At 43.0% G+C, this 24,618-nt stretch overlaps 1 protein-coding gene across 1 annotated transcript in view; it reads right to left on the reverse strand.

Annotated features, from left to right (window-relative positions):
* Positions 1 to 13,906, reverse strand: part of ACER2 (alkaline ceramidase 2) — an 88,321-nt gene extending 74,415 nt beyond the window's left edge. Inside the window, exons 1-2 of the mRNA XM_033919617.1 lie at positions 13,650 to 13,906; positions 4,169 to 4,283 (exon numbers count right to left, since the gene is read on the reverse strand). Coding sequence (XP_033775508.1) covers positions 4,169 to 4,283; positions 13,650 to 13,853 — 319 coding nt within the window. The 5' untranslated portion in view covers positions 13,854 to 13,906. The remainder of the gene's footprint in view (positions 1 to 4,168; positions 4,284 to 13,649) is intronic.
* Positions 13,907 to 24,618: the final 10,712 nt, after the last annotated feature.

Here is a 24,618-nt window from a genome sequence, read left to right on the forward strand (position 1 = left end):
ATGGCGACTTGCATACTGCCTTTTTGTGGCTTTGGCATTTCAAAGCTAACATTCAAAGTGGTAGGCACTGGAGGATTACCGTATATACTCTCTGAATGGCCGTCGCCAGTTCCCGTCCCGCGAGAACTGGCGGCGACCAGAGAGCAGCGCGGGGCGAAGCAGGGAGAGCTCGGCCCTGTCGGGTGCGCCGCTGGCCGCCATAAGGGAATGGGGATGGAGAGGCTCAACACCATACACTGCTGGACCACCAGGGATTAAAAATGGTGCAAAAGGTAAGCATGCGCCGGGGAGGGGGGAGGTTAAAAAAAGAAAAGTTAGTCAGCTGGGATGGGAGATAGGAGGCATCCTTCCTGTCCCAGCCTACCACTAGACCACCAGAGGTAGGAAGGTGAGGCAAGGTACAAAGCCTGTCAAGGAGTGAGGGGGGCTGGGTGCAGATCCTGGTAAGGAAGGGAAGATGGCTGGGTGCAGAGCCTGGCAGGGGAGGATGTGAGGGAGGGGATACTGGATGCAGATCCTGGCAGGTCATAGCACATGAATATTAAGCCCCCGTTTTATATTCAAGTCAACCATTTTTCCTCCTTTTTTTTTTGGAGGGGGGGGGAAATGGAGGTCTCAACATATTTGGATCGACTTATATTCGAGTATATACAGTAGGTGACTTGCACAGGGTCACAAGGAGCAGCACTGGGATTTGATCTCACAACCACTGGGTGCAGAGGCAGCAGCTCTGCCAGTGAGCCACACCTTCCCATAAGGGTTTGAGGCTTCTGTAAATGAGGACAGAGTCCACGGGGATGGGGCGGAGCCTGCGGGGACAACTTTGTCCCCATGTCATTCTCTAACTGGCTCTTTCTGTCATTTCAGCACTTAGCTAATAGAGACCATTAGTCTACTACTTATTTTTATAGCGCTACTAGACGAACCTAGTGCTGTACTTCAAAACATAGAAGAGACAGTTCCCTGCTCAAAAGAGCTTACAATCTAGTCAAAACAGACAAACTGGACAAGAAGATGCATCTATACACAGTGCTCAGATGGGGGAATTGCAGAGGGACTAAGACATATAAGCAGGTGGGTTGGAGTTTGGAATTGAAAACAGCTTCAAAGAAGTGGGCTTTGAATCTGAAATCTGGATCTGAATACTGCCAGAGACGGAGCGTGACATACTGAGTCAAGCAGTTTGTTCCAGGCATGCGGTGCAGCAAAGTAGAAGGGACAGAGTCTGGAGTTGGCTGTAGAGGAGAAGATTTACTTGATGAGTGGAGTGCCGGTGGGGGGGGAGAGAGAGATGAAAGAGAAGAGATACTGAGGAGCTGCAGAGCAAATACACTTGTAGGTCAGTAAGAGGAATTTGAACTTTATGTGGAAAAGGATAGGGAGCCAATGAAGTGACTTGAGGAGAGGGTATAGTGACCCTGGTAGAATATAAAGTGTGCAGCAGAATTCTGAACAGATTGAAGGGGATAAAGATGGTTTAGCGGAAGGCTAGTGAAAAGCAGGTTGCAGTAATGTAGGTGGGAGGTGATGAGGGTCTTAGAGGTGATGAGTGTGCTCAGAAAGGAAGGGTCTGATTTTAGAAATATTGAAGAGAAAGAAACGACAGGTTTTGACAGTCTGCTGGATATTTGAAGAGAAGGATAGAGAGAAGTCAAAGATTACCCCGAGGTTGTGAGCCGACGAGACAGAGAGGATAAGGGCGTTGTGTTCACAGAAATAGAGAACGGGGGAAGAGGAAAGACCAGTTTAGGTGAAAAGATAAGGAGCTCAGTCTTGGCCCTGTTTAATTTTAGATGGCGGCAAGACATCCAGTTAGCAATGTCAGACAAGCAGGTTGAAAACCAAGACTGAATATTCTGTCGAAATTTCAGGTATAGAGAGATAGATTTGTGAGTCATCAGCATAGGAGTGAAACTGAAAGTCATGGGAGAAGATTAGAGCACCAAAGGAAAAGGTATAGCTAGAAAAAAGAAGTGGTCCCAGGACAGAGCCCTGACGTACACTTATTGACAGCAGGATAGCGGCGCATATGTTACAGGTGTAAAGGGAAAGATAGGAAGAAATCCCTGAGATAAGAGAGCCCTGAAATCCAAGCGAGAACAACATATCGATGAGTAGGTGGTGATTTACTGTGGCAAAAGCCGTGGATAGATCAAGAAGGATAAGGACGGAGTAGAGGCCGTTGGATTTGGCCAGGCGCAGGTCATTGGAGACTGTCGAAAGGGCAGTTTCTGTAGAATGAAGAGGGCAAAAGCCCAATTGAAGTGGGCCAAGGATAACTTGAGATAAAAGGTAAAAAAGACAAAAGTGGTGAATAGTACGTTCAAGAAGCTTGGATAAAAGGAGGAGGAGGGAGACAGGACAATATTTGGCAGGTAGGGTCCGGCGAGGATTTTTTGAAGAGTGTGTAACAGCAGCATGTTTGAAGGCGTCGGACACAGTTGAGGTGGAGAGTGATAGGATGATGATATGGCAGATAGTGGTAAGTAGATGGGTGTACATGGCATCAGAGGAACAGATAGTGAGTTTGGAGGAGGAAACAAAATGTGCAGTTTCCTCCTCAGTAATTTTGGGAAAGGAAGATAAGAAGACAAGGGCCATGGGGGGTTGGTAGAGCAATTAGGGGAGGTAGCTTATTTAAGAACTCAAGGTTAATTTTGTGGATCTTGTCATAGAAGTACTCAGTCATTGTCTAGAGCAGTGGTCTCAAACTCATGGAAAATAAAACAGTTTCTTGATCATATGTTTCTTTAGCTATAAATTACAATATTATTATTAAGACTTAGCCAAAAGGAGATTTATAAACTATAAAGGAGTTTTACCTCATGCAAAATTGTCATTTCTTTACTAAGACATTAACTATTTTTTTCTGAGGCCCTCCAAGTACCTTCATATCCAAAATGTGGCCCTGCAAAGGGTTTGAGTTTGAGACCACTGGTCTAGAGGAAGAGTGACAGAGGCGTTGGAAGTTGGGGACTTTGAATAAGGAGTTCAGTGTGGCAAAGAGGGTTGGAGCCAAGAGAGTCAGTCAAGAAGGTGAGGTAATCTTGTTTGGCAAGTGAGAGAGTGGATTGGAAGGTGGTCAGGAGGAACCTAAAATGAATGAAGTCAGCATGAGTATGGGATTTGAGCTACAGCTATTCAGCAGACCTGGCACAGGAGAGTAAGCGGATTTTATGGTTTAGCCCGTATTACACTTGAAATGTCCCATTTTCAGAGACCAGGATATCTTCCTGCTTCTCCCTGGTTCCCCGACGTATCAACAGGCCAGGTGCTGTAGCGACTGCACAAGTGCCGGACCTAAAAGCCTACCCCCCGATGTCAATTCTGACGTCGGAAAGGAAGTTCCGGGCCAGCCAGGCAACGATTGGCTGGCCTGAAACTTCCTCTCCAATGTCAGCTGCACACGCCTTGGTGTGCTGTGTCAGAGAAGCAGGGTGGCTTGGGGGGGGGGGGGGAGAGAAAGAAAGGAAAAAAGAAAGAAAGAAAGGATGCACAGTCAGAAGGAAGTGCAACCTGAGACTCATGAAATCACCAGACAACAAAGGCAAAAATGATTTTATTCTAAATTTAGTGATCAAAATGTGTCAGTTTTGAAAATTTATATCTGCTGTCTATATTTTGCACTATATTTAATGGGGTCCGGGATCCGGGAGTTGGGGGGTGGGGGGAAAGGGTTCAGGATCCGGGGAGGATCTGGAGTCCTGTCTCGTTTTGAGGAGAAAATAAATGGTAATATTAGGTAGAGAGAGCGAGGGTATTTACAACAAAGGAAAAAGTAGTGTTATAAGAGGAGACAGCCTTTGTTTATAGACTTGCTTAGCATAGTAGTAGAGAGGAGGGGGCAAAACAACGATGGAGTAAGCACCAATGGCCCAAAGTTTCCTATATGTAAATGTACTCGCCCATCTACCATGACCTGTCAACAGAGCTCAAAGCAAAGACAATGCTGGAAGCACAAAGGCATTAGGGAAATTGGGAAAAAATGTGTTTCTCCAGTAGGCAAGTTAGTTGAGATAGAGGTGAGGTGGAGGGAGGGATTTCAGTGTCCCAGGCATCAGAGTCGATCTTTTTCAAAAACAGAACAAACATAAAACAGAAGCACAACTCCTCTTCTGTCCCTGGCAGCTATCTCTACAATCACATACATAACAATTTCTTCACTTACCAACTACAACAAACAGGGCCCAGATTAAATAGATGCCACTATTGAAACAGGTGGCATACTGGCGAAACAAGTACATGCACATCGGTGGCAATACGAAAAACAAAATGTTGCTGATCTGCCAGACAAAAAGAAAAACAAGTGAAAAAAATTGATTAAAAGACAAAATGTGACAATTGATTTCATCGTCAGTCCTTACATTTACAAATCAGTTTCCCACAACAGGAATGAAAAAGTTGCACAGTTTCCAGATGAAGATGGGAGAGGCAGGCTTTCTCCAGTCTTGAAATTTTGCATTTTCAATTTACAGTGCTGCATTTATTCCATTGCTACCAAACTGCTCGCTCGGGATTAATTCAAAAATGATGGGGGGAGGAGGGTTTGTGACACCAAATCCATCATAGAAAGCGATTACATGATTTCATTGCACAATATGGATACATCTGTTCTACTGTCCCCCCCCCCCCCAATTAGAGAATAACATGGGAAGAGTGTGGGGCAATGGTTAAAGCTACAGCCTCAGCACCCTGAGGTTGTGGGTTCAAACCCACCCTGCTCTTTGTAACCCTGGGCAAGTCACTTAATCCCTCCCACTGCTCCAGGTACATTAGATAGATTGTGAGCCCACCGGGACAGACAGGGAAAAATGGTTAAGTACCTGAATAAATTCCTGTAAACCGTTCTGAGCTTCCTTGGGAGAACAGTATAAAAAATTGAATAAAATAAATACCGTAAATAAATATCCCCGTCCCTGTGAGTTCTGTCCCTACCCCATTCCTGCAAGCTCTGTCCTCATCTGCAAAAGCCTTGGACACTTTAAAATCCTAAGTGCTCGAGCTTGCAGGAATGAGAGAGGGACAGAGCTTACGGGGGATGGAATTTCAGAATCATGTCAGTATACTTTACTAAGGGCTCCTTTTACTAAGCTGCTAGGGGTTTTAGCGCGCGCTAAATTGCCACGCGCGGTAGACACTAACGCCTCCGTTGAGCCGGCGTTAGCGTCTCCGCGTAGCATGGGGGTTAGCGTGCGCTAATCTGCTTGAGTTTTCACAACTGCAACAAAAATTCGGCACAGCTATCTCTCAAAACTACAAGTGGTTGCAGTGGAAGCAAGCCATTCGGAAGGGGTTCCCTGATTGGCAAAATCTAAAAAAATTATTATAGTCTGCAGATCCTTTCCTTTCAGATAGATTCGCTACCGCAGCTTAGTAAAAGGAGGGTGATGGGACTAAATCGCGCGAGACAACGGCGCGCAGACAACTGAGCGCAAGGTTGACGGCGCGCCAAAGAAAAGCACTATTTTAAAGGGCTCCGACGGGGTGTGTGGGGGGGGAACCCCCCCACACTTTACTTAACAGACATTGCGCTGGCGTTGTGGGGAGTTTGGGGGGTTGTAACCCCCCACATTATACTTAAAACTGAACTTTTTCCCTAAAAAACAGGTAAAAAGTTACGTTTCAAGTATAATGAGGGGGGTTACAACCCTCCAAACCCCCCACAACGCCAGCGCGATGTCTGTTAAGTAAAATAGGGGGGTTCCCCCCAACACCCCCCGTCGGAACCCTTTAAAATAGTGCTTTTCTTTGGCGCGCCGTCAACCTTGCGCTCAGTTGTCTCGCACGATTTTGTCTATGAACCTAAGAGGCCCTTTTATTAAAGCTTAGTGTGCCCTAACAGAACTTAGCACACATTAAATGCTGTGTGCCCTATTGCATACCTATAGGCTTTGTGGCACTTAGCACAGTGTTTCCCAAGTTGGTCCTGGAGTGCCCCATTTACGGTCTGATTTCCCCAATGAATATGCGTTCACCATACAAAGAAGATATTACCTACATATTTTTTTTTATAAAATTTACTTCCAATTTCACTTAACTTCATTTACTAAATAACTGTTATTCCAAATAAACCATCCATATAAATATACATACTGTGTAACTATATGCTGGAAACCCCCACAGTCACCCACTGAATAATGATATTCACTATATCGTCATAGCCTGAAATTGATCAATGTCCATCGTAGTTCACCAGTTCTTCAAATCAAGCCTCATGAGCACTTGATGTTCTTGCGGTAGCCAAGTCTTTAAGGTTCAAAGGCGATCCATGATGAACCAGCAAGTATCCTCAACATTCAATACTTCCTTCTGGAAATAATATGCAGTCTAACCCGACAAAGAGTTGTGTTTCGATGTTAAGCGTCTACAACTGAAGGGGGCTCCCAATCTCATCTAAACATGCATAAATAAATTGCTATATTATAACTACTTATATCAACCATATACATCACACTCCAGCCCATTACCTTATAACAGAACTTGTTATTCGCTTTAACAGCGAAACACAGCTCTGTATCAGGCTAGACTGCATATTATTTCCAGAAGGAAGTATTGAATGTTGAGGTTAATCATGGATCGCCTTTGAACCTTAAAGACTTGACTACCACAAAAAAAACATCAAGTGCTCACGAGGCTTGATTTGAAGAACTGGTGAACTACGATGGGCATTGATCAATTGCAGGCTATGACGATATAGTGATCATTATTCAGTGAGTGAATGTGGGGGTTTCCAGCATATATATACTGTATATTTATGTTGACAGACTCAGGAAATACTGACTTAGAGCAGGTTAATGTCCATTAGCCCGCACTAAGCTTTAGTAAAAGGGACACTATGGCCCATATTCTATAAACGGCGCCCTACTGACGCCTACGTTAAGAGAGAAACGCCGTTTAACAGTTCTTTTAAAAGAGATTTCCAGGTGCCTACCAGCACCAGAATCTCAGGAGGTGCCTACTGGCGCTGTATGCGTGGCTAATACCAGAAATGGTGTCAGGCGCATTCATGTCAAAGGTAGGCACCAGAAGCGTAAGCCTTGAAAACCCTGGCCTACGTTTCCGGCTCCTACCTTTGCCAGAGGCGCAATTCTCTAGATGGCACCATCAGGCGATTGACATACAATTGACGGCCGCTTTTAAGGTGGTCATCGACAATGGCACTGTTCAGAGAATCTGGGCCTAAATGCTATGCATTTGTAGAAAACCTATACCTTCGGTACAATAGTGTTGATTCTACAAACCCCGGCCTTTGTGCATGTATCCTAACAGGGGCAGCTGCAATATCTCATCCAGAGTAGAGAATGACATGGGAACACATTTTTCCCCATCCCGTCGAGTTCTTTTCCTGTCCCTGCCCCATTCCTGCAAGCTCCGTCCTCAATCTGTACAAGCCTCAAACACTTTAAAATCATAAGTATTCGGGGAACAAGATGGCGGCAGCGTGAGCAGTCAGACTCGGAGCTCCATCTTACCTTGCTGTTTTCTGCTGGAAATATCTTTTCTGAGAGGATTTTGAATATGCCCCATACTAAACACAAGGGCGCTCTCCGGATGGACCCCTCTACACCCGGGCAACCGTCGATGGACCGATTTCTGACAAGCTCGCCAGTTATTACAGGAGGAGAGGGAACTCTGCCCGCTGTAGCTTCGTCAGAAGGAACCGCCAGAGCCTCGGGCCTTGAAATATCTTTGTGTCCCCCCCCCCCCACACACACACACTGCAGCTCGATCCCTGATGAATCCAGCGCAGGACGATGTGGGACGTGAGAGTGCCGAGGTTGTGATGAGCCCGGTATTAACCAGCACGCCGAGTTAATATCAGAAGGAGCAGAGGGATTTGGCTCCTCGGCAGTGACTCTGGAAAATATTTGGAAGGCATTGCAGAGATTGGAAACTGCGGCGACAAAATCAGCTGAAGATCTATCTAAAGTTGTGAATAAATTGGATGATTTATCCACATCAGTACAAAAATTTCAACTTGAAACTAATACGAAATTTTAACATGTTAATAAAGATATTTCTTCTCTACAAACTCTCTCTGCTACTATGGTCAAAGACAAAGTTTTGCTTCAATGGAAAATTAAGCAATTGGAAAATTTCAATCACAGTTTGAACTTACGAGTACTTAATTTTCCTAAATTGACTTTGACTACACATATTGATGCCTTTAAAAGATAATTAATGGAAACCTTATAAATTTCTTCTGAAATGATACCACCAATAAACAGGATTTATTATCTTCCAAGAAAAAAATTAGAAAATCTTGAAAATCCTTTAGATAAACAATTGGATAAATCACAAGAACTAGATTTAAATAATATAACCGGAATTCTTGAAAATTCCCAGGTAGAAATTCAATATTGAGGCACCACTGTTTTTTGAGCAGGATTTAAACATGATTATGAGAAAACTTTTTTCCATTTCTCCCAAAGTTTATTTTTGGGAGAAAAAATCTGGATATTTCCTGATGTTACTAAATCCACCCAGGAATGGAGGAAATTGTTTCTGAGTATGAGGGAAGAAACAATAAAAATGGGAGCCACGTTTCTTCTAAATTATCCCTGCAAATGCCTGGTTAGACATGCTGGAATTAAATATGTATATTTTATTCCGGAACAACTCTGCAGTTTTCTAGATGTAAAAAAGTTTACCTAAAGGGCTGCAATGAAAAAATGTAAACCGGTATAAACCACGTTAAGCCTATTTCTTTGAGTTGATAAATTACCGTAACCTTGTTTGAGACCTCCTTGTCATTTCTTGTTCCTCAAAGGGTAAATTATGATGGTCTAAGGAAGAATTATACACAATATTTCTTTAATCGTATACTGCATATTTAGTTTGAAGATTGTATTATTTACTTGTTTAATGTCTATTTTGCAAAATATGTATTGTTTCTTCTCATTTCTCTGATTTTCTGTAACAAGAGGATTTATATCTGAAAAAAGCATAAATAATAAAAAATAAATAAATAAAAATCATATGTGTTTGAGGCTTCTGCGGTTAAGGCAGAGCTTATAGGAATGGGGCAACAAAATTCGTGGGGACGGGAGAGGAAAATTGAGGTCCTGCGGGGTGGGGACAAATTTGTTCCCATGTCATTCTCTAACCCAGAGCTCCTCCATCCTGCACCTGGACTGCACCCCACTCCAGTCCCTTAGCATTGGCCTAAGCAAAGAAATAACAAAATAAGCAATATGCCACACTCAGATATCAGTGGTAACACTTGGCCACAGATTTATTGGGTGACAAGATAGGAACATTGAATTTATCACATTAATACGCACAGGAGAAATCAATTTCACTTACTGATGACTTATGAGGCAGGGGAGGCTCATAACGCCTGGGAGCCTTACTTACAATCCTTACCTCATGGGGCTCAGAGTCTGATTTTAAATAACTTGGATTTGCAAGAGCCTGCTTTATATTGATCTGTTTGCTGAGGGCAGATTTTCCATGTTTCACCACAGTTGGGGTGTTTCTTCTTCTGTCACAATACATAGAGGGAGGGGGGTTTACTAACCTCCTCTTTTACAAAACTGTGATAGCAGTTATTAGCGCGGGGAGCGCGCTAAATGACCCGAGCTGCTCCCGACGCTCATAGGAACTGAATGAGTGTTGGGAGCAGCGCGGGCCATTCAGCGTGGTTCCCTGTGCTAGAAACTGCTATTGCAGTTTCGTAAAAGGAGGCCTAAGAGTTGTTAACCTCCCAATAGGGGTGGGTATGAGTTGAGTATCTGGTGCTGATTTGTATTGTTCTATGGTTGACCGTGTGTTGGGTTGGTAATACATACAGACTTCACTTATTTACGGTGACAGGACAAAAGCGCGCGAAATTTCGGCGTGCTGACATTGCAGCACAAACAATCAGGAGGGTGTGTGTGTGGGGGGGGGGAATCCCCCACATTACAGAGAAAACTTAACTTTTTCCTAAAAAATTTGGAAAAAAAAGTTAAGTTTACTCTATAATGGAGGGTTCCAACCCCCCAACCTCAACAGCAGCGCAAAGAGTATGAAGTAAACTGGGGGGGGGGGTTTCCCCACTCACACCCCGCGTCGGAGCTCTTTATAAGTAACTTTTTAGGTGGTGCACTGGGGTCTTGCGCCGAATTGTCTGCGTTGCAATGTCGGCACGCCGAAGTCCCGTGTGCAAATGACTACGAACCCTTATTTACACTATCCTCACCAATTCTGTGGACTTTAAAGGCCCAGGCCTTGGACAGCTTGTTTGGGGGTGGTGTGAAGAAGTCGGTTTCTTTGTATTGGCAACTGGGGGACAACAGGGGGCAGGAGGGAGCAGGCTTGGGTGGATAGTTTGTGTTATATTGTTGTACTAAAATTTGTTTGAGGACCACAGATTTTGGACTATTGGAGCATATGTGGCACTTAGTTTGTAGCTTGTGTTGCCTGTTTTGAAGTTTACTATATTGTGATTACCAGTTGTCAGAAATAAAAATTGTTTGAACATAATATGCACACGTAATGGAGCATAAATGAACAAACAAACCATATAGTAATATCTCCCAGTCTGCCACATGACCAGCAAAACTGACATTCTCTCTGACCATCCATTCAAGGCTACACAGCAAAGGAGCCAAACCACAGGTACAGATAATCCAGCTGCATCACTTGGCAATTATGGGGGTCAATTACCCTCCAATTTTATTACCTCTAAATCAGAACCCCATATGGACAACAAACCTCCCCTCTGCAACACTAACAGCCTTTAATTTCACAAACACACACAAGCCAATCACACTACTTTGCTACAGTGCTGATTTACCCATTTTTTCACAATTGAGGGCTGTGTGTCCCGGTGTGTTTTGTAACATCTCCCTGCAGGCTACCATAGAGCTTTTTCTACTGGTTCTATATTTTGGAGTACAGGGTTAGCCTTGAAAGGTGGAGTTTTTTGCCAGATGAAACTGAACTGAGGCTTTTTCTCCACCTTTCTTTCCTTTCTTTTTCCCTGTTGATTGGCTTGTGTGTGTGTGTGAAATTAAAGCCTGTTAGCGTTGCAGAGGGGAGGTTTGTTGTCCATATGGGGTTCTGATTTAGAAGTAATATAATTGGAGTTTAACTGACCCTTTTCTTGAGGGTCAATTACCCTCCCCACCTCCCCCTCACACACACACACACTTGTTGCATCTATTGGCCGGGAAGGGGCCTTGCCGTGTAGAACCAGGAAAGTTTGAAACTTCACTACATCACCCCAGGTTCAGTTACCCTTGCTTTTCTACAAAACTGCAACATTTAAAGCAAAAAAAAAAAAAAAAGTAACTAGATTATTTGAGGATGGTAGGGTCTGCAGAGTCTCTGAACCCCGATTATACAGCATGGCTACCACAGTGTGCGTCAGGCTTTTATCCCACTTAAGAACCACAGCAGGATACCTGACCTGTGGTGGGAAAGATTTCCCTGTCCCTGTCGGAGCTACATCCTGGCAAGACACTACTCGGGAGTTGCAGGGTGGTAGCTGGTGCATGATGCATGTTAATGGCAGGTCCACCATGCACCTTGATACTCCACTGTTCTGAATTTGGTGAGGTTCTGTTGGTGTGATCGTAACAGTAGGTGGGGAAATCAGGGAAGCCCTCATTTGTTTTCTGACGGGAAGGGGTAAAACGCGGACCTTGCGGATCTAAAACCACATGTCCTTAAAAATCTGAGGTCCGTGCATTGACATTAACTTGTTTTACCCAGAACCTTATTCCACCACTTTCCCTGCAGCTCTGCCTTCCCTAATGGCTAAGGAGGGAGGAGGCGCACTGTGGCTTTTGCTAATTAGCCCGATTGTCCCTTCCTCCAGATCTCTCCCTCCGCACTGATTCTGAGAGCCCCCGCGATATGACACTGGATAGCAAATAGCTGGGTTTTTTGGGGGCAGGGGTTAAAAAATGTGTGCAAAGGTCTGACCTCGCGGACCTCACGGGTCTGAACTGCACAATGCACATCCTTAAAAATCTGAGGTCCGCGCCACTTTTAGTATCTGGCTCTGACAGACCTCTATGACATTTTAGTAGCTGACAGATCCTAATGCTTTTCCCTTCCTATGCTGAGACTAAAAGTGGCACAGATCTCAGGGCAAAAGTTTTGCCGCTAGTCTCAGCATAGGGAGGGAAAAGCATTAGGATCTGTCAGAGCTAAAATAAGAATATAAGAAGCGCCATCTCCGGATCAGACCTTCGGTCCATCAAGTCCGGCGATCCACACACGCGGAGGCCCTGCCAGGCGTACACCTGGCGTAATTTTTAGTCACCCATATCCTTCTATGCCTCTCGTCATAGAGGTCTGTCAGAGCCAGAAACTACAAGTGGCACGGATCTCAGATTTTTAAGGATGTGCAGTTTTAGATCTGCGAGGTCCGTAAAGTCCGTGAGGTCCACGTTTTACCCCTTCCCTTTTCTGACTAGCCCTAGCAGGTCTAACACCAGGTCTTGACCCTTGCTGGTAGATCCCAAGCATCCCCAGTTGAGGACCTTCTCCAGAAATGGCCAGAACTGCCTTCCACCAAGCTCTGTAGTGTGACAGCATCCTTGAGCTCCCATATAGCAAGCTTGGCAAAAGGGAGCTCTGGCAGAGAAAGCCTTCAGGGGACAGAGCTTGGGGATCCTCATTAGGTGGGGGTAGGGCAGAGAAAACTGTGTCTGTCACTTTGGGCTCAGACCCACCCAAAATGGTCTATCTGGCTAGCTGCAGCTATAGGGTGCGGAGGAAGGTCACAAAGGGAGCGGAGCACTGTTAAGGAGGATCTGGCAGCTGTACACGCTGCTTTAAAAGGAAAAAAAAAAAAAAAGCCTAAAAATGTAACGTGAGTCGCTCGCACTACACCTTTCTTGTCTATTGGAAAACACAGTTATGTTCGATCCCTCTTTGTGAAACCAACAATTAACACTGTGGTTTTATGTGGATTACTTTACTTTTATGTGGATTGTTCACATTGACTTTTGGAACTTTTAAATTTTCAATAAAGTCCATTTCAGGAACATCGTCACTCCACAGTGGGGTGGGGGGGGGGGGGTTGTTTTTGTTGGGGTTTTTTATCTTGGATTTTCTTCTCTGTGGATCTCCCAGGGTCAATTTCTTTGTTTCCATCCCTCTTTGTTACTGCACTCAACCAAGGCAACGCATATCTGAAACGCGTAAACAGTTGAAGACAAGAGTAAGTTTCCCTCCCTCCCCCCCCCCCCCCCCAGCCCTATTGTCTCTTGGTAAAAGTCCAGGACAAACAAAAGTCCGACCCAAACTCACTATACCAGCTTTAATGCTAGGGCTTTGGTATGACACGTCTTTCCTCGAAATAATCTCTCCTGGAAGTCGAGGCGGAACAGACCATCCACACTCTTCCCCCCCCCCCCCCCCTACGCGCGTTTCCCTTGGTACATACGTCCGATGCAACCAACCCCGGGCAGCAGCAGATCACCGTGTTATGTGGGGGCGGCTGGAAGCGCCAACGCTTTGGGGAAAAAGTCCTCCGAAGTGAACTTCCAAACGGGGCTGCCCCCCACCCCAAGCCTCGCGCCTTTAGTCCACGTTCTGTAGATTCCTCCCCCCCCCCCCCTCCGGAAAGACAAAGCGCTGCAAATGCGTTTCGGGGCAGAGGAGTCGGGATGAGCCGGCTCCCGTTCCCTGCAGATGCCCCGGGCACCTACCGTGTTGTAGAACTCGGCGATGCTGCCCACGATGCGGTAATTGTCCTCGCACCAGTCCACCTCCGAGCTGCCGGCTCGCAGCTGCTCCCAGAACTGCAGGCTGCTCATCCTGGAGAGGACAGAAGGAAGCAAAAGAAGGGGGGGAAGAGGGAGCTCGGAGCAAGACCCGCTGGCTCCTCTGGGGGCCCCAGTCTTTCTGCTCATGAGCTGTCACTGATGGGCTATCAACCCTCTCCTCCTCCTTCTCCTCCCTCCTGTTGCTCTCCGCCCCATACTCCAGCGCCTGCTGCGGATTGGAGAAAACAAGATCGGCTTGCACAGTATGTGCGCGTGGATGAAGACACTAGAGAGGAGGAGGGCATTAACTCTTTGGTAGCCTATAGGATAAAGGGGATAGTTATTTTTATGTAACATGCTTATTATATCCCACCTATCACAATGTCTATGCAGATTACAAAATATACATACACAAACATGGCAAGCATAAAACTTAAAAAAGAAAAAAATGAACACTTAAAATAAGTTCCTTAAAAAATAATTTACAAAGTTAAAACAAAAAACACATCTACCACAAAAATATCTCATGGTACATTTAAAAGCCTCCCTAAACAAAGAAAAGCTTTCAATATCTTATGGAAGGATAAAAACAGTGCAATTTCCACATTTGTGCACCCACTACACTAAAAAAAAAAAACAACAACCACAAAACCTGTTATTAGAATTGTGGATTTGGCAATAGCCCTCAACAATTCCCAAGAAACATTGTGATTCAGAGCGGAATGTACCAGCAGGACAAATAACACTTACTCCTCTTAGATACTACTATTCCTTCTCACTATTGTCCAATTGCTAACATACCTCTGTTGACAAAAATGTTAGAATCAATTGTATCTGATCAACTTACTGACTACTTAGATAAATTTTCTTTACTTCAGCCATTTCAACATGGTTTTCTTCTAACTTTAGCACTGAAACCCTATCGGCTTCTCTCCTTTCAAAAATTAAACAAATTCGTCTCCAAAATAAATGTTCAATTCTACTTCAGTTTGATCTATCTGCAGCGTTTGATGTAGTCCATCATGATATTCTTCTTCAGTTACCTTCAGATATAGGTCTCCATCAGGTAGTTTTGGACTGGTTTTCTAAATTTCTTTTGTATCGTTCCTACTGTGAACTTTGAAGGCAATATTTCCAACTCTTGGCAGCCCCCTTTGCCTCAGGGTTCCTCACTTTCTCCAATCTTATTTAATCTTTATATGACCACTCAGAACATCTTTAAATTGTCAACTTGGGAAACGTTGTTTACTTATGCGGATGATATCTTTATACTGATTGAGATAGATCCAGATACTACTGATATAGTATCTAAAGTAAATCTTTGTATCTCCAAACTTCAAGCCTGGGCTCAATCTGTTCAGATGAAGCTTAACACTACCAAAACCAAATTACTATGGTTAGCTCCAAAATTGGACTATCTTCCTCTTTATGTAGCCTTGGTTTCTGGATCTTCTCTACATATTGAGTTTTCTGCTAAGATTTTGGGAGTCTTTTTAGACTCCTCTCTTTCCTTTAAAGATCAAATTAACTTTGTGGTCAAGAAATGCTTTTTTAATCCGCATATGCTGAGGAAGGTTAGACATCTTTTTCATCATCATCATTTTTCTATTTTAGTTCAGTCTTGCCTGGATTATTGTAATGTTATCTACCTCAGTATCACAAAAACCTGCTTTTATAGATTGCAGCTGATTCAAAATACTGCTGTAAAATTGATCTTTAGGAAACGTAAATTTGACCATGTGACTCCGATGCTCCAGAGTCTTCACTGGCTCCCGGTTTATTCTAGAGTTCAATTTAAATGTGCTTGTCTTGCTTTTAAAATTCTATATGAAATTCTTACTCCTCTTATTCCTTTATCATGGAATGTTTATAGATTCTCTTTTGCAAGAGGCAACCAACAATTTAAATTATCCCTTCCTTCCAGGAAAGGGATTAAAGCAGGGGTGTCCAATGTTGGTCCTCGAGGGCTGCAATCCAGTCGGGTTTTCAGGATTTCCCCAATGAATATGCATGAGATCTATGTGCATGCACTGCTTTCAATGCATATTCATTGGGGAAATCCTGAAAACCTGACTGGATTGCGGCCCTCGAGGACTGACATTGGACACCCCTGGATTAAAGGAAGTTAAGATGTTTAGTCAATCTTTGATTTTTTTAATTTTCCCAAATTTGGAATGATCTTCCATTTCTTTTAAGGAGTTCTGGTTCGCTTCAATTTTTTTGTAAATCTTTAAAAACTGTTTTATTTGCTAAACATTTTGAAAATTGTTCTTCTTGAAATTTGTTTTTATCTGTTTAAGTTAATTATTGTAAACTGAGTCGAGCTTTCATGGAATGATGACTTGGTATATATAGCCGAGCATTAGATTAGATTAGATTAGGTATATACAGTACTATTAAATCTGAAATTGCCTTTGGCAACAACTGCTGAATGGCCTGTACCAAGATCTAAAACTGAATCTGCCAAGAAACTAGAAGTGTAACTTGGCCAACAATGGAGTCACATGTTCTCTGCGAGAAATTCCTCCAATCACTCTCGCTGCCACATTCTGTGCAACTTGCAATGCCTTCAATGCCTTTTTCAGCAACCCACAGAATAAAGCATTACAATAATCCAAATGAGGTAACACAAAGCATTGCATAACTTGTGGAAAGTTCCCTGGAGACAGCAACATGCATAACCTCAGTACTAAACGAATCTTAAAGATTGTTCATACTACTGATTTAATATGCCCTTGACAGGACAAAGAGTCCAACAGCACCCCCAAGCTTCTAATCTCTGTGTTGTATCGGAATCGAAACTCAATCATATGTGAACATGGTAGGGACATCTTGAAACCCAGCAGCAGATAACCACAAGATTTTAGGTTTAGAAATATTCAACTGTAATTTATTCTGACTCATCCAATCCACAATTGCATCTAAGTGAGAGGACAATATTTGAAAGCCCCTGGAATAATCATCAGGTACCTCAAAAATAAATTGTAAATCCATATATATATGCAGTACTGAATTTCCAGACTCATAAATAACTTTCTAATTGGGACCATGAACATATTAAATAACATAGCTGATAGCGAGGAACCCTAGGGTACCCCACTAATAAAAGCACAAAAATCTGTTTGCATACCTCCATCAGCCACAGAGAAACTCAAAAAGGAATTAAACCATTTTAACACCGCACCTGCCAATCCAAACATGCGTAAATGATCCAAGAGTACCATATGATTAACTGTATCGAACACAGCAACATAAAGTGATAGTAATGGAAAGTGTTTCCTTTTGTCAAAACCTTTCCTGATCTGTTCACACAAGGAGTGGTCACAAAATCATCTAACTGTTGTAACACCACCTTTTCTAACACTTTGGACATGAATATCAAGTTTGAAATGGGTCAAAAATGTTCAACTTTTGAAACATCCAAAGTTGAATTTTAAGAGGAGGGTGAATCACTGCTTTCTTCAACACATCTGGGACAATCGTGAAGTAACTTGGAGAGAGGACACAATCTCCACTTTTATAGACTTTAATACACTTGTTGAGCAAGTGTTTAATAAACAGAATAATTCACTGACTCAATTGCTTGAACCACATCCGATACATTTGTCAGCACATATTCAACCTATATTCCCATATCATCATCATTAACACCTTTCATTTGCAGTAGCAAGTTGATTCCCAGCAATGGGGCCTTAGATAGAAAGTAATCTGCAAACTGATTACAAGTGGGGAATCTATTCTTACTAATCTTTGGGACCACCAAATAATCCTTTTCAATTGAAAATAGTTTTTTAGATCCCGAGGATGCTATAGCGATTTGTTTATCAAAATAATCCTTTTTCAAACAATACACCAACTCTCTGTAATCAGCCAAAGCTGTCATATACATCTCCTTAGATAGTGGACAAGGATGCTTTCTCCACTGTCATTCTAGTCTCCGAAGACTCTCTTTTACCTCTACACTATACCAAGGACTATATTTTCTCCGGAAACTGTACAGTTTGAAATGGTGCTGTCTCATCCAATGTAGCTTCCAATGAGGAATGTCATTGTTCAACCATGTCTGTAAGAGAAATGTCATAATCTATCACTAATTTTGGTTTCCAAGGCCTCTTCAAGTCCCCAATCTCATAAAATGGATGCTTATACAGCACAGCCCGTGGTTGTGACACATATAGAGACCTACTTGGTAAAACTGTAAAGAAACAAATCTACGATCCGTCCATGGAAGTTCCACTGCAATTGGTTCCAGCTGAATAGTAAAAGAATGTACAGCAATCTAAAATGTTACCACCAGCATGTGTTACATCATTGACCAACTGATACCATCCAAGACTGGACATCAGTAGGTCAAAGTCCATCACATAGTCATCTTGACTCCCCCGATGTCATAATGTAAATAAGCATTGCCTAATATCACAGTGTCTGACCCTAGGACAATCTGCTATGCCTTCAGTCAGAGTGGAGCAATCATACAACACCTTAGGAGGATAATAAAATAAAAGCAATTTCAACACGGTTTAAATATTTTCGACAAGTACTTATTTTGTACCTGGGACAATGTAGCCAGTGGCGTAGTGAAGGTGAGCGGCGCCCCTCCCCCATCTTCCCCGCCCCCATACCTTTTTAACTTCGGTGTAAGCAGCCACCGAGTTACTGCCCGTGTCTGCTTTGGCATTCTCTCTGATGTTTCTCTCTGACATCACTTTCTAGGCGTGCCACTGAATAAAGCGTTAAGTGATTTGCCGAAAGTCACAAGAAGCTGCAGTGGGAATCAAACTCATAACCTCAAGGTACTGAGGCAGCTGCTCTAACCACTAACATTAGGCCCTGTCATAATGTAACTGCATTTTAAACTCTTACAAACTGGGCCTTGACGTTCTCACTGGCAGAGGAGAGGGCCACAAGTATTACACCTGATCACCATCTCCTTAACACTGGGATTGAATAACAGACCCAGCGACTGCCCGCAACCCCATTTTTTTTTTTTTTCTGCTTGCACTTTTAACTTATATTAAAAACTCTGCTTCAGGAACTATTAAATTCATACATCCTAAATATTTGGGCCCTGGCCACATACCTAGTTTGTCTATACTGGAATTCTGTTGTGTTGAGGCGGGGCAGTGATAGAATGGGAGAAGAGATTGAACTAACAAATTGTCTGTGTGTGTTTAGGAGCAGTTAAGAACTGTCATTCTTATGAGCAGAAGAGTCTACAGCTCTGCAGGAGGGTAGCTGGGACTCCCTGAAGGAGAAATACATACCCATAGGTAGGGGAATCTATAGTGGACATAGAGAGGGAGGATAATCCAGTGAACAAGTTGGAAAAGCCATCCTAGATCAGGATTAGGAGGATACTGCTGTGGAAATTCTGAGCAAAAAAAAAAAAAATTTCTACATTCTTTATTTGTAATTTTTGTTTGTGCACACTTTCCCATCATAAAGGCCTGGTTGATCCTGCCTTAGACCCAACAATCCACAACTTTCTTACCACTTAGGCAAGAATCAATCCTCCAGCAATCTCTTCCTCAGTTGAAACCCACCCTCTTTTCTCATCTCCCTCCAGTTTCAATTCCCAGTTTGTTCTGCCCCCTCCTTTCAAGGTAGACATGCCTCCAGCTTTTTTTTTTCTCTCTCTCTCTTTCTCTCTCGATTCCCCGGCAAGACTGCCCCTTTTCTTTCTCCAACAGCCCCCCCATATGCTCAGTCATAGTTTTCTCTCCCACATTTCCAGCACCCCTTCCCCATAGTGATCTCTCAAATCCCACCTAGAACACCCTCCCCTAATGCTCTCTCCCAACCCTCAAGGTACTCACTCCACCATTGTTCTTTCTTAAACTGATCCCATAGCTTGTTCTCCTGCATTCTGCAGTGGCACTCCCCTAGCTCCTCCTCAGGCAGCATAGTCCCTCCCAAAGCATTCACCTCCCATTCTCCCCCTCCCCCCAACACATACAGCAGGTTTGGGTTTTTCCCCAACCAAGGCACCCCAGCCTTAAATAAACTCTAAACTTGGCCTGTTTCCCTCCAAGAGACATACCCATGCCCGGCTGTACATCCATTCTGCTCTTCCCCCAGTACAGCCCACCACCTCTTAAGACAAGTACCCATTTGCTTTCTCCTTCTCCCCTCCCCCCCCCAAAAAAAAACAACCCACATCACATATTCCAACTTTATCTCCTCCCATACACATCCCCAGAACTTAGCCCCATGGTTGACCCATCCACTAGAAAGACTAAGCATCGGCTTGGGGTGGCATAATTTCATCTATTGTATAACCCTCTAGGACAGTGTTTCTCATCCTTTTCAAGCCAAGTACCCCCTAAGCTTAACAAATACCAACCGAGTACCCCCTACCAAGCTCCACCCCAGACCCATCCAAACTCCACCCCCATAATAATAGTACTAATTGTAATGCAATTTCTTCCATTCATTTTTCATATACACACAATATAATCTTATTAATACATTATGGTAACCACAAAATGAAAAAAAAACCCCACAAAGCACACTTGTACGCAGAGAAAATGTTAATTATTTATATTTGGAGTTTTTTTTTCAAAGTGGTCAAGGCAGATGACTTTAAAATATGCAATGTCACCTCAGTAACAACTATAGAAAAATAGATACATATTGTGCAAAATATAGACAGTAGATATAAATTCTCAAAACTGACACATTTTGATCACTAAATTGAAAATAAAATCATTTTTTCTTACCTTTGTTGTCTGGTGATTTCATGAGGCTCTGGTTGCACTTCCTTCTGACAGTGCATCCAATATTTCTCTCTTTCATTCTGCCTCCTGCATGCTTCCTCTCCTCCTGACCTCATTCCATTCCCCAACCAACATCTCTCTGTCCCTCCTTGAATCCAACTTTTTCTTCCTCTCCCTGCCTGCCCCCCTTACTGAAACCACCACCGCCGATTTCTCCCTGCCTCACCTCCGAAGCCACTCTCCGTTCTCCCCCCTCTGCCGCAGCTACAGGGATGGGCCAGGCACATGCAGTGACTGCACACAGCCAGCCCACAAGCCTTCCTCCCCCGATGTCAATTCTGACATCAGAGAGAAGGTTCCGGGCCAGCCAGGCAACAATTGGCTGTCCCAGAGCCTTCTCTCTGATGTCAGAATTGATGTCAGGAGAAGATTTACCTGAGGGTTACAGCGTGAGGAGCTTTTCCTGGTGGTTCCGGGTTCCTTTAGCAGAATTTATATATTTTTTCCTTCTTGCCTGAACTGGTTCTGGACTTTTGCAGACACTGAGGGAGACAGACATCTGATGTCATCTGGGTCCGTCTCCACCGATTCAAAAGGATGCCGCAGCATTGAGTTTCCCAGACTTACTTACCTGAGGAGCTTTTCCTGGTGGTTTTGGTTTCCTGCAGTGGAATTTACATACTTTTTCCTTCTTGCCTGAACTGGTTCCGGACATTTGCAGGCACCGGGGGAGACGGACATCTGATGTCATCTTGGTCCGTCTCCTCTGATTCAAAAGGACATCACAGCATTGAGTTTCCCAGACTTACTTACTTGAGGGATACAGCGTGAGGAGCTTTTCCTGGTGGTTCTCGATTCATGCAGTGGAATTTACATACTTTTTCCTTCTTGCCTGAACTGGTGCCAGACGTTTGCAGGCACTGGGGGAGATGGACATCTGACGTCATCTGGGTCTATCTCCTCCGATTCAAAAGGACGCTGTGGCGTGCTGCCACAGGGCATGGCCTAAGGGGCATGCAAGGCCCCTTGGAGCCACGAGGAACTCTGATTATTATCCAACTTAGATTGGTCCTTTTTGGATGGTAAGATTATTTTGAGTTATGGGTAAGAGGAAAGTTAAACCAAAAAGTTTGACAACTGCAATGTTGGGCCCTATGAATAAACATCTTAAGTTATCTAATACAGCGTCTGTATCCAAAGTAGTTTCAGATTCGCTCTCCGGAACCTCGTTTAAGCCCTCTTGATAGGACTCCTCTACCTCCACCATTATCTAGTATAAATGGGCTCAAGGTGGACCTCACCGTACCACCTGGAGCCATTGGTGCTTCCTGTAATACCACCAAGTTAGTATTTACTTCATTACCTAAGCCTACTGTTTTTTTCTGAGGAGGTTATTGCAGTACCATCTGTATTTTTCATACAGTTCTTCACTGTCAGTTTAATTTCCATCCTATAAATTCACATAGAATTTTTCTTTTCTCAACCATCTTTATTTTCTCTTCTTTATTAATTTCCAGGTACTTTAGTTAGATTGTGAGCCTTCGGGACAGTAAGGGAATTTTTAAGTACCTTCTTACTTCTCATTTATAATCTTAATGTATATTTTCTTCAAACCGCTTAGAACCTAACGGATGTAGCGGTATATAAGAAATAAATTACAAATAAATTACATTACATCTGCTCCAGAGGCCTCACAAGATATTACTTTAAAAGATTTGTGGCTTATTATCTCCAGGGTGGAAGGTTTATTAAAATCAACAGTTACATCATCAGATTTTTCACAGGAAGTGGTTCAGAAACTTGAAAATGCTGATGTTAATTTAGATTCCCTTGAAAAAAGATTAAGGGCCTCTTTTACGAAGCCGTTTAGCACAGGCCGCTGCGGTAATGGCCCCGAAGCCCATAGAGATTTAAAGGGCTTCGGGGCTGTTGCCACGTGGCTTTGTAAAAGAGGCCCTAAATGTTTCAGAACCGCAAATCTCTACTCTACATCAAGTCTCTACTTCTGCGGTCAAAGACTCCTATGTTATCCAATCTAAATTGGAAACAATGGAAAATATATAAGGATCATAGAATCTCCGCTGGTCAATTTTCCAATTACCCAATTTGTTATCACCGGAAATTTTGTTGAAAAAATTCTTTAAGGAGATTTTGGGATTGCCCAATGCGGAAACTCTTTCTATTTTAAATTTCTATTATATTCCACAGAGAAATAAGTTGGAGTCAGCTCAGGGAGTGGACCAACTGGCGCCTATTGAGTTAGACTTAACCGGTTCTTTGGAAGATAGTCAAGATGTGATTCAGTCTAGATCCACTCTTTTGATAACTTGTATGAGTAAGATGGACAAAATGCTTATTATGAAAACTTACTTCAAGAATAGATTGTCTAAGTTTTGTGGTGATCAGGTACAGATTTTCCCTAATGTGGCCAGGGCCACCCAGTTAAGGAGGAAGGAATTTCTAAAGTTAAAAGCTAGAGTAGTGGTTCTTTTTGAAGTTCCCTTATAAGTGTTTAATTAAATTACAAGATAGTGAATTTATATTCCGGGATCCTATTCAGTTGCAACAGTTTTTAAATACAAGGGAGACAACATAATTTGTAAGTGCTGTTGATTAGTATGAGGAGTTAAAGATTTGATATGCCCTGATTAGTAAATAGTTAAATTCACAATTTTTTTTTCTTTCTTTGTGATATTTGTTTAAAAAAAATTTAAGTTGGTCTTCTCATGTTATGGGCTAGAAAGGAATTCCTTGTTAGAATATATTTTTTCTTTTGTAATGATTAATGTGTTTCCTTTTCTATCATTTTCAATGTGAAATATATATATGAAAATTGATTAAAAAAAAAAAAAGAATTGACGTCAGGGGGAAGGATTGTGGGCTGGCCGTGTGCAGTTGCTGCATGCGCCTGACCCATCCCTATTGCTGCGGCAATGGGGGGGGAATGGAGCATGTTGGGTGGCAGGGTTGGCTTCGGGGGTGGAGCAGGGAGACAGGGAGAAAATCAGCAGCAGTGGCTTCAGTAACTGGGGTGGGGAGGCAGACAGAGAAAGATCCCAGGCGGCGGTCAACCCTTGTACCCCCAACAGGCAGCCCATTCTATGACATCTGTTAAATTACTGCTCATCATTTTTATAAATTTATTTTAAATTTATTCTTTAATCTGGAACATTTATGTATGTCAGGTGATTTTATTATTCCTCGTGTATGAGATTTATTTTTTATTAGGTATTTATATACCTCCTATCAAGGTTAAAAGGGGTGTTCAATAGTTTATTTACTTGAGTATGAAAGAAAGTAGCAAGCATGTTGAAATAAGTCTGTGCATGTTGTGACATGTCTCAAGGCTACTCATACACAGTTTCAACTCAGTGGGAGTCTAACATTCCAAGAGCCAGGATGTCAGGAGAGTCCATGTGCGAATCAAGAAACTGCAAGATTGGGAGCACCATTCAGTGATAAAATATCTCATGAAAGGTAAAAAGCCACACAAGACAACCATAAGCGGGGAGAGTAATGAAATACAATGATCGCTTTGCGAGAGCCAATCAAGGAGAAAAGACGAGGAAAACTCACAGATGTGCTGCTTCTTTACAATGCACCAGTGCACATGTCATGACAATTACAGGCTACCATCCAAGAATGTGAGTTTCAGTAGCTGAACCATTCGCCTTACAGTCCTAACCTGACTCCCTTGGATTATTTCCTGTTCCAAGTTCTGAAGAAATCTCTCTGTGGACAGCGGTTTTCAAGTGATGAAGACGTCAAGGAAGCTATGATGTCCTGGTTTGAAGGTTAAACAGAATAATTCTTTTCAAAGGGGTTAAAGTCATTGCAGGAAAAGTGGATGAAATATATTGAGCTATCAGGGGACTATATTGGAAAATAAAACAAATTTTTTTTTTGAAAACTTGTTTCTTTTTCCTACTGAGATAATTTATTGAACGCCCCTCATATCTAAGTGGTTTACAGTCAGGTACTCAAGCATTTTCCCTATCTATCCCAATCTATCTAACATATCTGGGACAATAGAGGATTGAGTGACTTGCCCAGGGTCACAAGAAGCAGCACGGGGTTTGAACCCACAACCTCAGGGTGTTGAAGCTGTAGCTTTAACCACTAGGCCACTCTTTCCTGAAGGAGAAGTGGGGAATCGAGAACGCGTATTATGTCAGTTATTAGGAGCTTGCCTGCTC

The sequence above is a fragment of the Geotrypetes seraphini genome, chromosome 1 (assembly GCF_902459505.1).
Source record: "Geotrypetes seraphini chromosome 1, aGeoSer1.1, whole genome shotgun sequence".
NCBI classification, from domain to species: domain Eukaryota; kingdom Metazoa; phylum Chordata; class Amphibia; order Gymnophiona; family Dermophiidae; genus Geotrypetes; species Geotrypetes seraphini.